Source organism: Homarus americanus, unplaced genomic scaffold, assembly GCF_018991925.1.
Source record: "Homarus americanus isolate GMGI-L3 unplaced genomic scaffold, GMGI_Hamer_2.0 scaffold26351, whole genome shotgun sequence".
Taxonomy (NCBI): domain Eukaryota; kingdom Metazoa; phylum Arthropoda; class Malacostraca; order Decapoda; family Nephropidae; genus Homarus; species Homarus americanus.
The window spans coordinates 2,586,928-2,601,656 of NW_024724368.1; the positions used below are offsets into that span (position 1 = coordinate 2,586,928).

A 14,729-nucleotide genomic window follows, 5' to 3' on the forward strand; every position below is an offset into this window, starting at 1 on the left:
CGGACCGTCTAGATATCTGAACGACCTTCTTATAAGACCCAATAATTTATTTGCCTGATTTACCTTCTTCTCACAATGGCCCGAGAACTTCAGCTCATTGTCAACATACACACCTAGGTCCTTCTCACACACAGTCTCAACTAGTACATTTTCTTCATCCCGTTGGGACATATGGTACGCCTCCTTACCGTTGGTACGCCCAGGTTGTCTGCTGGTCTCAAATGCAGGAATGTTTGTTTCTTTATATGTAGGCTCTCATATTTGGACACCTATTTACAGTAGGCTCTCATATTTGGATACCCATTTAGACTGTAAAAACCCCACAAAATTAAATCTTCCAAATTTAAATACACCTTCGTCATCCAAGTAAATACACACATACAACAACATTGGCTGTCCTTATGTTTTCAACTTTATTACCACTGGTGGGTAGATATTTTATTTAATTCAGAAACATTAATTAAAATATATATGAACAGTAAATAAGTGTGACTTTCATATTCTTATGAAGAGTAATGATGATATGTTTACACATGTGCTCACTTACATACACGACCTCACTTTTTTTTTTACCCTTAATTGTTAGCTACTTCCATTGTTCCATTTATTAACATTAAATAACATTACTTAAAACAGCCATATTAATTTTTCTACATTAATTTTAATACAGCTACAATGGAGGACTTATTTTATTCAGTTTTATAATTATGTAGAACCAATCAGTCACTGGGTTTGCAAAAAAATGAGTTGTTTTTTTACTTTTATTTTGTTTTTAAATAAAGATTTTTTGTTTTATATAGACGTTGATATACATGTTTACATTTGCTTACCTTCTACTGTTGGAAAATATTTCCCGTCTTGTCATACCGACAAAAACAAGAGAAAAAATGTAAACACTACAGCCCCTAAGATGTGGAGGTGACCAGGTGTATAAAATGAGTGCTGTATTAAAGATTTCACCTTCTTATACAGATTTTTTTTTAAATTGATGAAAATGACGACTGATAAGCAGTTCTAAGTGATGATATTCAAAGAAGTGTGTGTCTAATGGTAGACCCTGCTGCTGTGAGACCAAGTTCCAGGTTGATGATCTGACTTTCTGCAGGGTCTCAATTGTTTCTCTTACTTTGACAACACAACATACATACAGGTATAGTGTTTCTCACTCTTGATATTTTTTTTTCATTTTTGTATTATTATTATTATTATTATTATTATTATTAATTATTTATTATTATTTATTATTATTTATTATTATTTATTATTATTTATTATTATTATTATTATTATTATTATTATTATTATTATTATTATTATTATTTATTATTTATTATTTATTATTATTATTATTATTATTATTATTATTATTATTATTATTATTATTATTATTATTATTATTATTATTATTATTATTATTATTATTATTATTATTATTATTATTATTATTATTATTATTATTATTATTATTATTATTATTATTATTATTTATTTATTATTATATTTTTTTTTTTTTTCGCCTAATGAGGGTCAGTGACCTGTGCCCAGGTGGGCTAAAACCCATATTTTTTTTTTTTTAGAATTTCATTTCCAAAATCAGGGTGCGTCTTCCAAGCCGAAAAATTCGATACGTATTTTCGAGTCCCGACGTTAGTGATCGCGCTGTGTACTGACAAAATTTTTGCTTGTAATTCCATTTAAAATGGCTGGCAAGCGTAACGGTGAGAGTTCTCGTGGTGCTGAGAAGAAAGAGACACCCATTTTAGATTTTAGATGTATTATTTTCGCATTTTCGATTTACGACCAATTCGACTTGCGACCTGGTCGTCAGTCCCTAACCCCTTCGTAAGTCGAGGACTGACTGTATTACTAATTTATGCATAAAGAATGGTTTCTACATACAAACCATCCTCTGGGTGATGTGACTCGTTCAACTGCTTAACCTGGTAATCACCGGGACGGGCAGAACCTCCCGCATGGGTCGCACGTGTTATGCCATTCCAAGATTGCAGCATCATATCTCAGAATATTGCCCACCAACTTTTTATAGCAGTGACAATGCAGGTAAAGCATGCGGGTAATGACCATCGTAAAACTGATCTTTAGCTACAGCATAATGGTAAATTTTTTACATGTAAAACTGATCGAGTACATATTGATCCATTGTATAACGGTCATTACCTGTACTGTATTACAGTCTAGGTGTTCTTATTTTCTAGTTTGTCACAATCATTGTTAATTGGAGACTAATAATTCTTCAGAACTTGAATTTCAAAACTTTATAACCATTATTTACATTCATTTAATATAGTATTTACAGTCCACATTTTATTGAATATCTACTCTTCAGTAGACTTTATTAACTTATAAACTACAGGTATTTTATATAAGAGAACATTTTACTAACATACTTTGCATGAATTTTAAATGCATCTATGGATCTTCAGTAATTATTACAAAACTTCGCCCATAACATTAGATATGGAAGTTTGTTATTTCGCCTCTGAAGAGTGGAATCGAACACATCAAACTGTACACGTTGCAGAGCCTTAAGATATGTTGCTACTGCTACACTGGGAAGAAGACAAATCCTTGCCTTCTTTGGGACGTCGTTTATAAAACTTCGAGCCTAGAAAAGAGTAAAGTACCATCTTGAAAAATGTTGCATTAAAAGGGAGCTGTTGGGGTTAATGAGAAATTAACCTCAATCCTCATACAGTAAAATCGTACACATTATGCATGGAAATTATCAGCATCTAAGGCATTTCCAAAGATGGTCAAGAAAAATTATGACAAAATCATACTAGTTGATAAAATGAATAATAAACTAGGTTTATAATGTACAATACACTCCTACTTATCCAGTACAAGCGTTGGATTTGCATTTTTATTATTTGGATACAGGTCATCCTTATTTATTACAAACTCACCTATCACAGTTTTGATTTATCCCAATATAATTTTCATAACCATTACTGTATAATTATTTAATGTGTTTTTTTGCAACCATTAAAATAATTTTAATGTGCACATACTAATTACTTCCACCTTAGCAAAAATTAATGAGAACCTTCAAAATGCTAAGAAACGTACAGATAAACTTAGATTTACGATGGGGTTACGTTCCTGAAAACCCCATAATGAATCAAAATATTGTAAATTGAGTTCATTATAACATGAGGTTCAATGGGTTACGTCCCAGTCAGTCCAACACACCACACACATGTACGAGTATCACGGGAAAAACTATCCCTACACCACATCATTAAGAACAAGCCCGGCCACCTTATTTCCAGAGACATGGTTTTCCTGGGCGCCTTGACCTTGCCAGACACAGGAACCTTCAGCAACAGCTTGCATGACATTTTCAAAGTTACACATAAACAGAGTAAAAGCTTTTTATTCACAAAAACAAAGAGAAAGAACTTCACAAAAACAGGGTACAAGCTGAATGTTAGTGATGTCCTCTCACTGAAATAAAAAATGCACCAATGACAGTAGTCAACACTCACATGTCCACAAAAACAGAACCAAAGTACTTTACATTCACAAAATACATTTGAATAATGGTATGTACAAACTGGATAAGTATGTAATTAAGAAAATTTGTAACCAGGTGAGAAGGTTGGGTCATCTTACACCTATGACCTGACTACAGACAGCTGCTGTGCTTATGAAGATTAGGGTCACTGCCTAATGACCAGACCATTGTGGACGCCTACGGTCACCTAGGGACTTGATCTCACTCTCCTCTACTGTATATATTAGCCTTCTCAAGTATTTCTCCTTAGTCTGTACTTGTCCTGGACCTTATGAAAATTTCATTTTTTGTGGGTTCGCCATATATGACAAAAATTCAAGTCCGGACCTTACGAAAAATGCTTTTTTGGCCGGTTCGCCAAAAGTGCCGGAACGACAGGTCCGGACCTTATGAAAATTTCATTTTTTGTGGGTTCGCCATAAATGACAAAAATTCAAGTCCGGACATTACGAAAAATGCTTTTTTGGCCGGTTCGCCAAAAGTGCCGGAATGACAGGTCCCGGACCTTACGAAAATTTCATTTTCTGCAGGTTTGCCAAAAATGACAAAAATTCATGTCCGGACCTTACGAAAAATGCTTTTTTGGAGGTTTCGCCAAAAGTGCCGGAACGACAGGTCCGGACCTTACGAAAATTTCATTTTTTGCGGGGTCGCCAAAAATAACAAAAATTCATGTCCGGACCTTACGAAAAATGCTTTTTTGGCCGGTTTCGCCAAAAGTGCCGAAACGACAGGTCCGGACCTTGCGAAAATTTCATTTTTTGCTGGTTTGCCAATAAAGAAGTCTACACAGCTTCAATGTAGTGGAATCTAAATATGGTCTTATAGGTGCAAGTCAACCCTACATATGCAATTCCTGGGGATGTCAAGGAAGTTAAGTGTGAATGGATGAGAGTGAAAAGAGCGTCTGTGTTTGCTCATGACTCGAGCCATCCTGCAGCAGTGTGGGAAAAGTCTCCGAAAATAATATAGAAAAAACACACACAAAAAACTTACATGTTCAAGATGTTGATGTGCAATGCTAGCTGTATCAAATATGACATCTTTCACTTTTTGTTCCTGACTTCCACGAATGACATCCTCTTGAGAAATTCCATGTTTCATCTGAAATTTATTGGAAAATTACACAAAAACTGGAAATGGAAAAATCTGATGAAGAATTTTATGTTCAACTTATATTAGACTTTGAAAGAGGTCACAAACAATTAAGTTTGGATAATTCCATAAAGATACAATAGCATGGAGGACAATTTGTAAAGTATTTTAAGTAATCATCACTAAAGCACAGTTTCTGCTATTCTTGTCTTTTTTCATCACAAGAATACGGTACTGTAATGTACTTGCCATAAGATCACGTGGGAGAAGCACTTTCCTTTTGGCCCCATGATGTGGAACTCCTCGCACTAGTCTCATGATACCTTCAGCTTTCCCCAAATGGCTGGCAGCATGATCAGCATGAACATTTTCAATGCCTAAAATGAATCTTAATTACACGATGCTGAAATGCTAGTACCTATACAGATTGAAGCTCCCATATCCTTCATTCAAACATATGGCTACTCCAAAAAAAGGACTGTTTTTGGAAATTCCTTTACCCAGCAAACCTTCTAAAGAAAGGTGCGGTCAGATGGTAATGAACAAAAATTCTACTACCCGACAAACCTCCCATCGCGCGGCAGTGTCTTGTAGTTTCGCCGGTTGGCTGATAATGTTTTGGTGGCACACCAATGACTCCTGCCATTTATATAATTTATTTGAATTCACAGCTGAGTGTGGTGGTGTTCTTATTTAAATGTTCTAGTTATATTCTGAGGAAAATATATACAATACAGTGTGTTTATATACAGGTACTGTACAGGTATACAGTGTACAGCATGCCCTTCAAATTCGCAGGGGTTAGGTTCTCAAAATGGCAGCAAATCGCAAAATCCGCAAATAACATTTGCTGATCAGGGGAGGGGGGTACATCTTTACTTGTGTACGTACAAAGAAATGTATACAGTATTCCCTTTATGTGTTTGCCCTTAGGACAATGATTTCTTTTACCTGTATTGTATATATGTGGTGTGTGTGTGTAGACACAAAGCACATACAAATAAATAACAATGTGACAGGCTACCCCCAAATCTACTCCGTGCTTTGTTACAGTATTAACAAAGCACCGAGTAAACTTGAGGGTAAACTCACATTTTTAATAAATTTGTTTCTGATTACTTGTGAGAGGATTTTCCCATTATTATTTATTTGTACAGTAGACTCTCGCCAATAACGACTTCCACAATAACGTTTTCGACAATAACGGTAAGATACAATAGATACCCATTTTCGATAATAACTTCTGGAATCTCTTGAATAACGGAAAAAACGCGGGAAGCGTCCGAGCGCATCAATGATAGCATTTGTTTGCCACCATGTTGATGACGTAGTTGTCCACTCCGCCTCACTGTCACACACGCTCAGTGGAATACAGCACTGCGCCCACGTGTGAGATTTTCGCCACTATAACCAGTGGTTGTTAGGGTCGGTGATCAATAATGGCTTCCGCATTTTTGCCTGTGGGGGCTAGGGGAGGTGGTGGAGGGAGTGATTTGCCACCTGAATGACTGGGAACTTTTAAAGTGAGGAAATTGAACTGTCCTGAGTCTACAGTGCAAAATATTAAGAGGAACTTAGAGGAGACCAAGAAGAGTATTGCGCTGGCTAAAAATATTTCGGTAGTGATGGAAATGCGAGGCGAGCTATGAATGATAAAGGCGATAGAAACAGGTTGTTAGTGATAACAGAGCATTATCTTGTGAAATGGTTAGCTTGTAGACTGAAAGACAGTGCAAGTGTTAGCTGCCCTCAGATACGGAACAATCATCACACCAAGCACCTCAAAAACTAAGTGTTATATTACTCAAATTCTTTATTTTGATGATTGAATAACAATTCTTTTTATTTCAGCTAACAAAAAGTGTTAGGAGGGCTTCAAGGGGAAAAAATGGGTGAAATTCTTGTGGCGGCGGCACCAATAAACCCTTGTTACATGTATTTTAATGTCACACAAATAACGTTTTCGCCAATAACGGTGTTTTTCAGGCACATATTAAACGTTATTGGTGAGAGCCTACTGTATGTGTTCTTTTTGTGTGTGTATGTGTGTGTATATATATATATATATATATATATATATATATATATATATATATATATATATATATATATATATATATATATATATATATATATATATATATATATATATATATATAAATATATTTATATTTATATATATATGCTGATAACCACAAGGAAAAAGAAAACACGAAGTTCCCAAGCGCTTTCGTGTAATTCACATCTTCAGGGGTGAGTTATCCCAGTCAATGCAATGATCCCTCAAATGAACAAACAGAGCATTGGATTCCTGGCCTGTCCTAACACTATATTTATGTTGTTTAAGTCTAGTTACAAGATCTTTACCTGTCTGGCCCAAGTAAAACATATTACATTCCTTGCAAGGGACTTTATAAATGCAGCCATTTGTATTGTTGGGGGAGTTCTTGATTAACATTTGTTTAACAGTGCATGAGTTTTTAAATGCCACATTGACGTTCCAGGTTTTTAGTTGTAAAGGAATTTGAGAGAATTTTTTGTGAAATGGTAATACTAAGAGATTCTTATGGTCATGGGTGGGCTTGGGAGTTCTATAAAAAGATTTCTTAGTAATGTTCAGGCATTTGTCTATGAAAGATCTAGGGTATTTAAGGTTTGGGCCAATATTATAGATATATTTATATTCCTCATCAATGAATTCCGGGCTGCAAATTCTCAAAGCACGTAAAAACATTGTTGAAAATACTGACTGTTTGACTCTGTTATGGTGGACAGAATAATAATGAATGTATGAACACACATTAGTAGGTTTTCTATAAATACTGAACTTAAAGGTGTTACCTATTCTGTGGATCAGACAGTCTAGGAAAGGCAATTTACAGTCATGCTCTAATTCTACAGTGAATTTGATCGAGGGGGCTAAGTTATTAAGTTGTGGCAGGAAAGCTTTTAGGTCCTCATTACTATATATATATATATATATATATATATATATATATATATATATATATATATATATATATATATATATATATATATATATATATATATATATATATATATATACACACACACAGTAGTACCCCGATTTACGCAGTCAATTGAACCCACAGGGTACCGTGGAAAGAGGGAAAGTGAAAACCGCGGAAAGTGGGAAAGTGAAAACCGCGTAAAGTGAACAACAGAACATATGGGATTAATTCCAATAGAGACTGGCCCGATCCCCAAACTCCACTTTTTCCGACAATACTTATGTTGTAGTAAAAATAACATCTAAATTTTATGATGGTATGCTCACACAATTCATATTTAAGAGAAATACAGTCGCCAGGTCAATGTCCATTCAAATAATGGACTCAAATCCCCCCCCCCCCTCTTCCCAGCTCACTAGCTCCTACCTCTCTGAGAAATGATTGGGTGAAAACACTAGATTTTAACGTTTAGTAATAAATAATACCTCAGACTAAAGTTAGGATAATATAATTGACAATTCTGCATTCCTTGCAGGTCAGGAAATATTTTGAATGTAAACTTCATATATTTTGCACAAAAGATAAAATATTTGCTTTGTGTAAACCAAATTATTACATTAGATCTAAAATTTGTATGTCTAATGCAAAATTCATGATGCTTATATTCAAAATGATCATCATATTGTAAAAATTCCAGCAATGTAAATTATATTCTCGTCGAGTAATTTGTATGAATTTTATGAGCTAAAACAAATATCTTGTTAATAAAAAAAAAAATATTCTTCACGACACTATCTGTCAATCAAAGTACCCCACCTTGCCTCCTCCCCTCCTCACACTCACGCCAGCTGGGTCGGTCGGTCCCAACTCTCCCCCCCACCCCCCACCCCCCACCTTCCCTCCCTACCAGAGAAATGTTGGGAGAAAATACTAGATTTTAACTTTTAGTAATAAATAATACCTCAGACTAAAGTTAGGATAATATAATTGACATTTCTGGATTCCTTGCAGGTCGGGGAATATTTTGAATGTAAACTTCATATATTCTGCACAAAGGATAAAATATTTGCTCTGTGTAAACCAAATTATTACAGTCGATCTAAAATTTGTATGTCCAATGGAAAATCCATGATGTTTTTATTCAAAATGATCATCATATTGTAAGAATTCCAGCAATGTAAATTATATTCTGGCCGGGTAATTTGTATGAATTTTATGAGCTAAATAAAAAAAAAAATTATACTTCACCGCGTATATGAGTAGATGCACCGCGGAAAGTGAAAGTCCGGTTCTGGCAAGGTACCACGTAAATGAGAAATCGCGGAAAGTGAAACCATGTAAAGCTACACGGGGTAATACTGTAGTTTCTTTTCAAAGAATTCCATATATAGGTTGCTTAATACAGGTGAGAGTGGATTACCCATTGCCATACCAAATTTTTGAGCAGTTGGGTCAATCTCTTATAAATTATCTAAATGGCTAGTTACTTTACTAAATCCCCTAGTTGGCAACATTTCTAACTCTAATATTAAGAATAATATGGATCTGGTTGATAAACTCAATAACTTACACATTAATTATGATTTTAAACTGGTCAGTTTTTATGTAACATCACTCTTTACAAAGGTCCCAGTTGATGATTTACTGGAGTTCCTCATCAGCTACCAAACAGGGAGGTACTACCGCCTGGGAAGATATTGGAAGCATAATGTGTTGTCTAATGGTAGACTCTGCTGCCATATGGCATCACGAAAATTGTGACCAAGTCCCAGGTTGCTGATCTGACTTTCTGCTTCATTTACATGCAATTGCAGGGTCTCAATTGTTTCTCTTACCATTGACAACACAACATATACAGTATATTGTTTCTCACTTTTGATCTTTTTTTTAATTTTTTTATTTATAGTTCTTTATTATTAATATTATTATTATTACAGTTACTGTATTATTATCATCATTTTATTATTTAATTTTTGTTTGTTTTATCATAAATTTTATTTATTATGAATTATTATGACTATTATTTATTTTTATTATTATTATTATTATTTTTATTTTTATTATTATTATTTTTATTATTATTATTATTATTATTATTATTATTTTTATTATTATTATTATTATTTTTATTATTATTATTATTATTATTATTATTATTATTATTTTTATTATTATTATTATTATTACACCTTCTTTCATTTGCAATTGAACAGTTGACCTCTTGCCTTTAACAATCAAGATTTTGGAATGACAAATTTCTATTTGCTTTCAACTATTTTCCGAATCCATTCAACAATCAGTTATTTTGATTTGACAATTTACAAAACCTTTCAACAGCCACATATCTCCGATTGCTTTCAACAGTCAACCAAACTTTTCAACAATGCGACTGAAACAATCATCATTGAAAAGAATTTATTCAACAATCTTTAAAATCAGTAACAGCCATGAATATTTAATTTTTGAGTATACTTACACAAACATCAACAACACAACGAATTCTGGTATAAACATATGTAATTATGTAATGTCTTTAGTCTTTAGTATGTAGTAGCCACATAAAACATACGATTGCTTAAAATGAAACAAAGAAAAAAGGGCCTTATACTAATAGCTTGGTGTCATGATACTTCCACGAAGCAATTCACAGTAAAGGCCTCGTACACCTTGGTGGGTTGTTTCTGCCTGGCTGTAAGGTAGGGATGGAGGTAGGTGAGGGATGGAGGTAGGTGAGGGTGAGAGGGGTAGTGGGATTGGGGAGAGGAGTGTCATATCAGCATCCCGTTGACTTGCCTTCCTCCTCTGCCTCACGAATATTAACCTGTCAGGTAAAAAAGAACCCACGAGTGTATAGAAGGTTTTTGTTGTGAATTGTTTCAAGAGGAACAAACGGTAAGGCAGAAGGTTATACTCTATTACTGTAGACCTACTGTATATCAATTGAAGATTATCTCGGCACTCAATACATTGAACCAAGTAGGTGTTGACATGGTTATAGTTCTGCGACACAACATGTTCCGTGACAGTAGGCAGTGCAGATTCCACGCCAACTTGCAAAATTTTCTCCCTCAGTGCATTGAGAGTCACTCCTTCTTGCCTGGCGTGGGCCGCGTTGCACCGTGGAGCTTCACGGTGGAGGTACTGCTTCAGGTATGATTTAAACACAGAGAAACAGTTTTCTATGGGGTTCAAGCAAGGAGAGTATGGAGGGAGAAATTTAAAATTCAGCTCGGGATAGACTGCTGCGATACCGTTGTGAATTGGAGCGTTGTCTAGAACATGTATGGATCTTGCGTCTCCGATTATTGCTGCAAGTGATGGGATGAAATCACTGAATACTTCCTTCGTCACTGAACCATAGTGAATTTCGTGATAGAGTATTCCACAGTGTTCAGCTATCGCAGCAATCACTGTCGTGTTTCTGCCACGCTGTCCACCAACGGCACGATGCACACGCTCCCCGCGTCTTGCCCTGCCGTACGTCCTCTTGGTCCACAGATTGAACACTGGAAATGAAACATCAGTGTATGTAGTCATACTGTAATGTAATTAAACATTAACACAAGGAAAGTTGTACGATGCATCAAACTGAGATCAATATTAAGTACTCACTCGTTACATACAGTTTACTTAAGTAATTATGTAGTACATACTACAGATAGTTGATAAGTGGTTACATAATTACATACCTGTCTCATCAATGTATACTAGTTGCTGCTGTAGACCCGTCGCCAGCATCCACGTAGCGTACGCGTGCCTCGCCTCCTTTACTGTGGGAGAATTTCTTTCTGCTGGGGAGTCACGGGACATTTTCAGTGATATCAGCTCCCCATCCAAATAACGCGAAAGCGTTACCTCACTGAAATGTGGTTTTATAGGAAATTTATCCATGACCACCTCCTTTATCTCCGTCAAAGTCATCATAGGGTTTGCTTCAAGCAGCATCACTGTTAGATCCAGAGTTTCATTGTCGATGATCTTGTGTCTGCCTCCTGCGTGAGCCGCTTCAACCCTGTTTTCGTGTTGGTATACTCGCACAATGGAGTATGCCGTGGTGCGCTGAACTCCAAGGGCTGCTGCAACTACGAGGAAATCTTGTTCGGCTCTGTAGGCCTCGATAATGCGCTCGCGATCTGTAGCACTTGTTATTCGGTGCCTCCATGGCATGCTGGAGGGGCTCGGCGACGAACTGTATACGGGAGAAGCTGCACACTCGTAATGAAAATACTGAGTGTGTAGCACACCATCTCGACTCGGTGATTCGTTACTTGCTTCAAAAGTTCGAATTAGATCAACTAGTCTTTCGATCTACGAAAAACACCAAAACAAACTTTTTGCATAGTTATGATGTTTTAAAGATTGTTACTTAGTTTTGTAAAATGTTGAAAGTATTAGTGAATTGTCAATGAAGAATGAGACGATTGTTGAAGCAAGTAAACATTGTCACGTATTGAACGACTGTTGAAAAGTTTTGGATGATTGTTGAACGGAAAGTAAAGATTGTTATTAATCAAGTGTAAGAATGTTGATTCCATTCGAAGATGTTGAAACCAAAAGTAACATTGTTCAATTGCAATTGAAAAAAAGGTGAATCATTATTATTATTATTATTTTTTTTATTATTATTATTATTATTATTTTTATTATGTTTATTTTTTACTACTACTACTACTATTACTATTATTACTATTACTATTATTACTATTATTACTATTATTACTATTATTATTACTTATTATTATTACTACTACTACTACTACTACAGTATTACCCCGCCTAACGCGGTTTCACTTAACGCGTTTTATCATATACGCGGTGCCTCGCCAGAGCTGAACTTTCACTTAACACGGATTTTTTCCACATATACGCGGTGAGTGTCCGGCTCGAGACGCTATTTTTAGATTTGCCCCACCCGCCACCCTGCCTGACTGCCTGTTTTAGCTCATAAAATTCATACAAATTACCCAGCCAGAATATAATTTACATTGCTGGAATTCTTATAATTTGGTGATCATTTTGAATATAAACATCATATATTTTGCATTAGACATACAAATTTTAGATAAAAATTTTCTCAGAGTAACTATGTTATCTTTTGTGCAAAATATATGACATTTATATTCAAAATATTCCTGGTCTTACAAGGAATCCAGCAATGTCAATTATATTATCCTAACTTTAGTTTGAGGTATTATTTATTAAAATTTAGTGGTTATCCCACACATCTCCTTGGGACGGTTGGTGGGGGGTGGGGGGAGGGAGGGACCGACCGACCATCTGTTACCCCGTGAAGAATTATTTTTTTTTTTATTAACTGAAGATATTTGTTTTAGCTCATAAAATTCATACAAATTACCCGGTCAGAATATAATTTACATTGCTGGAATTCTTATAATTTGGTGATCATTTTGAATATAAACATCATATATTTTGCATTAAACATACAAATTTTAGATAAAAATTTTTCTCTAGGTAACTATGTTATCTTTTGTGCAAAATATATGACATTTATATTCAAAATATTCCTGGTCTTACAAGGAATCCAGCAATGTCAATTATATTATCCTAACTTTAATCTGAGGTATTATTTAATACTAAATGTTAAAAACTCTGGAAGGGAGGATTGGTGGGGGGTGGGGGGGAGGGTTGGGACTGACCGCGCGGTTGGAAGAGGGGGGGAGGCAAGGTGGGGTACTTTGATTGACTTACGACCGTCGGGACTTACGACTGCCTCAGATATAGATAAAAAAAAAAAAAAAAAAAATTTAAATGACACCATTTTCTATACCGAAACGTTTCCAGTTAATGTAGTCTCCATGTATAATTAGAAAATTATAGCCCCATGTGCATTCAGCTGACTACATTAAAGGTTAAGTGCTCAGTCACACTGTATCCATTCCTTATTATTTATTAATTTCACTGTACTGTATCCATTCATCATTATTCATTACTTTTGCTGTACTGTTTTCATTGTAGATTTTTATTAAAAAAAAAAAAAAAATTTTTTTTTTTTTTTTATCTATGTCGGACTATGACCTGGATTTGGGTCCCTAACCCCGTCGTAAGTCGGTCTAGGTGTATATATATATATATATATATATATATATATATATATATATATATATATATATATATATATATATATATATATATATATACATATATATACAGTTGGTCCTCATATTACATGGTAATGTAACCTGGAGGGTCCATGGAAAGTGAGGAACGCTGTAGTGAACAACATAACATATGGGATTAATTGAATGGAGTCCAGGCCGATCCCCAAACCCACTTTTTGACTACTAACACAACTATGTTGTAGTAAAATTTTATCTTAACTTTATGATGGTATGAAAAAAACAAGTAATATAGAAGAGGTTAGGTTAGGAAAGATAAAGGTTAACATTGGAAAAATAAAGGTTAGGTTAGAAAACTAAAAATTGTGTAACACTTACGGTAGTAGAAGAGATGGGCGGCATACGGGGATGGAGGCTGGTTCCGAGGCAGAGGGCAGATTACTGCCCTCAGGTGAATCACCATTACTAGGTGAATCATCATCACTGTCACTTACAGTTGTCAGGGCTTCCTGACAAATCCCTCAAAGTCAACTTCACTGTCACTATCACTGGGCTGGCTGTGGGTTGCGCTTTCCTCCTCCCTCCCTCCCCGGTGGACACGCCATAATACTTAAGCCACTACAGCTAGCAGCAGAGAGGGTAGGGATGCATGCAATCACAGGTCTGATATCATATGACGCCAGTGATTACGCAACAAAGACACACACTGCGCAATCTTACGGCCGCTTGCCGGAGGGAGGAGGAGGAGAGGAGGCAGGCGGGCGGGCGGGCGCTGGGGAAAATCTAAAAATAGCGCCAGGCGGACACTCTCCGCGTGAATGGCGTGCTGGCGACATGAATGTAAGAATGTTAGGTTCTGGCAAGGCACCGCTAACGTGAAACGCGAATGCGGGACCGCTAATATGAGGACCAACTGTCTGTATATATATATATATATATATATATATATATATATATATATATATATATATATATATATATATATATATATATATATATATATATATATATATATATATATATATATATATATATATATACATACAG

At 35.3% G+C, this 14,729-nt stretch overlaps 1 protein-coding gene across 6 annotated transcripts in view; it reads right to left on the bottom strand.

The window, feature by feature from the left end:
- Window positions 1-2,261: 2,261 nt before the first annotated feature.
- The window catches only part of LOC121864144 (NADH dehydrogenase (ubiquinone) complex I, assembly factor 6-like), a 29,930-nt gene continuing 17,462 nt past the window's right edge, over window positions 2,262-14,729 (bottom strand). For 3 of the 6 annotated variants that reach the window (XM_042363097.1, XM_042363095.1, XM_042363094.1), the window contains one exon: window positions 10,007-11,111. In XM_042363097.1, the coding sequence (XP_042219031.1) occupies window positions 10,213-11,111 (899 nt within the window). In that variant the 3' untranslated portion in view covers window positions 10,007-10,212. Of the gene's footprint in view, window positions 2,627-4,534; window positions 4,643-4,882; window positions 5,011-10,006; window positions 11,112-11,294; window positions 11,788-14,729 lie in introns of those variants that run through there. The other 3 variants (XM_042363098.1, XM_042363099.1, XM_042363096.1) reach the window with 2 other exon arrangements.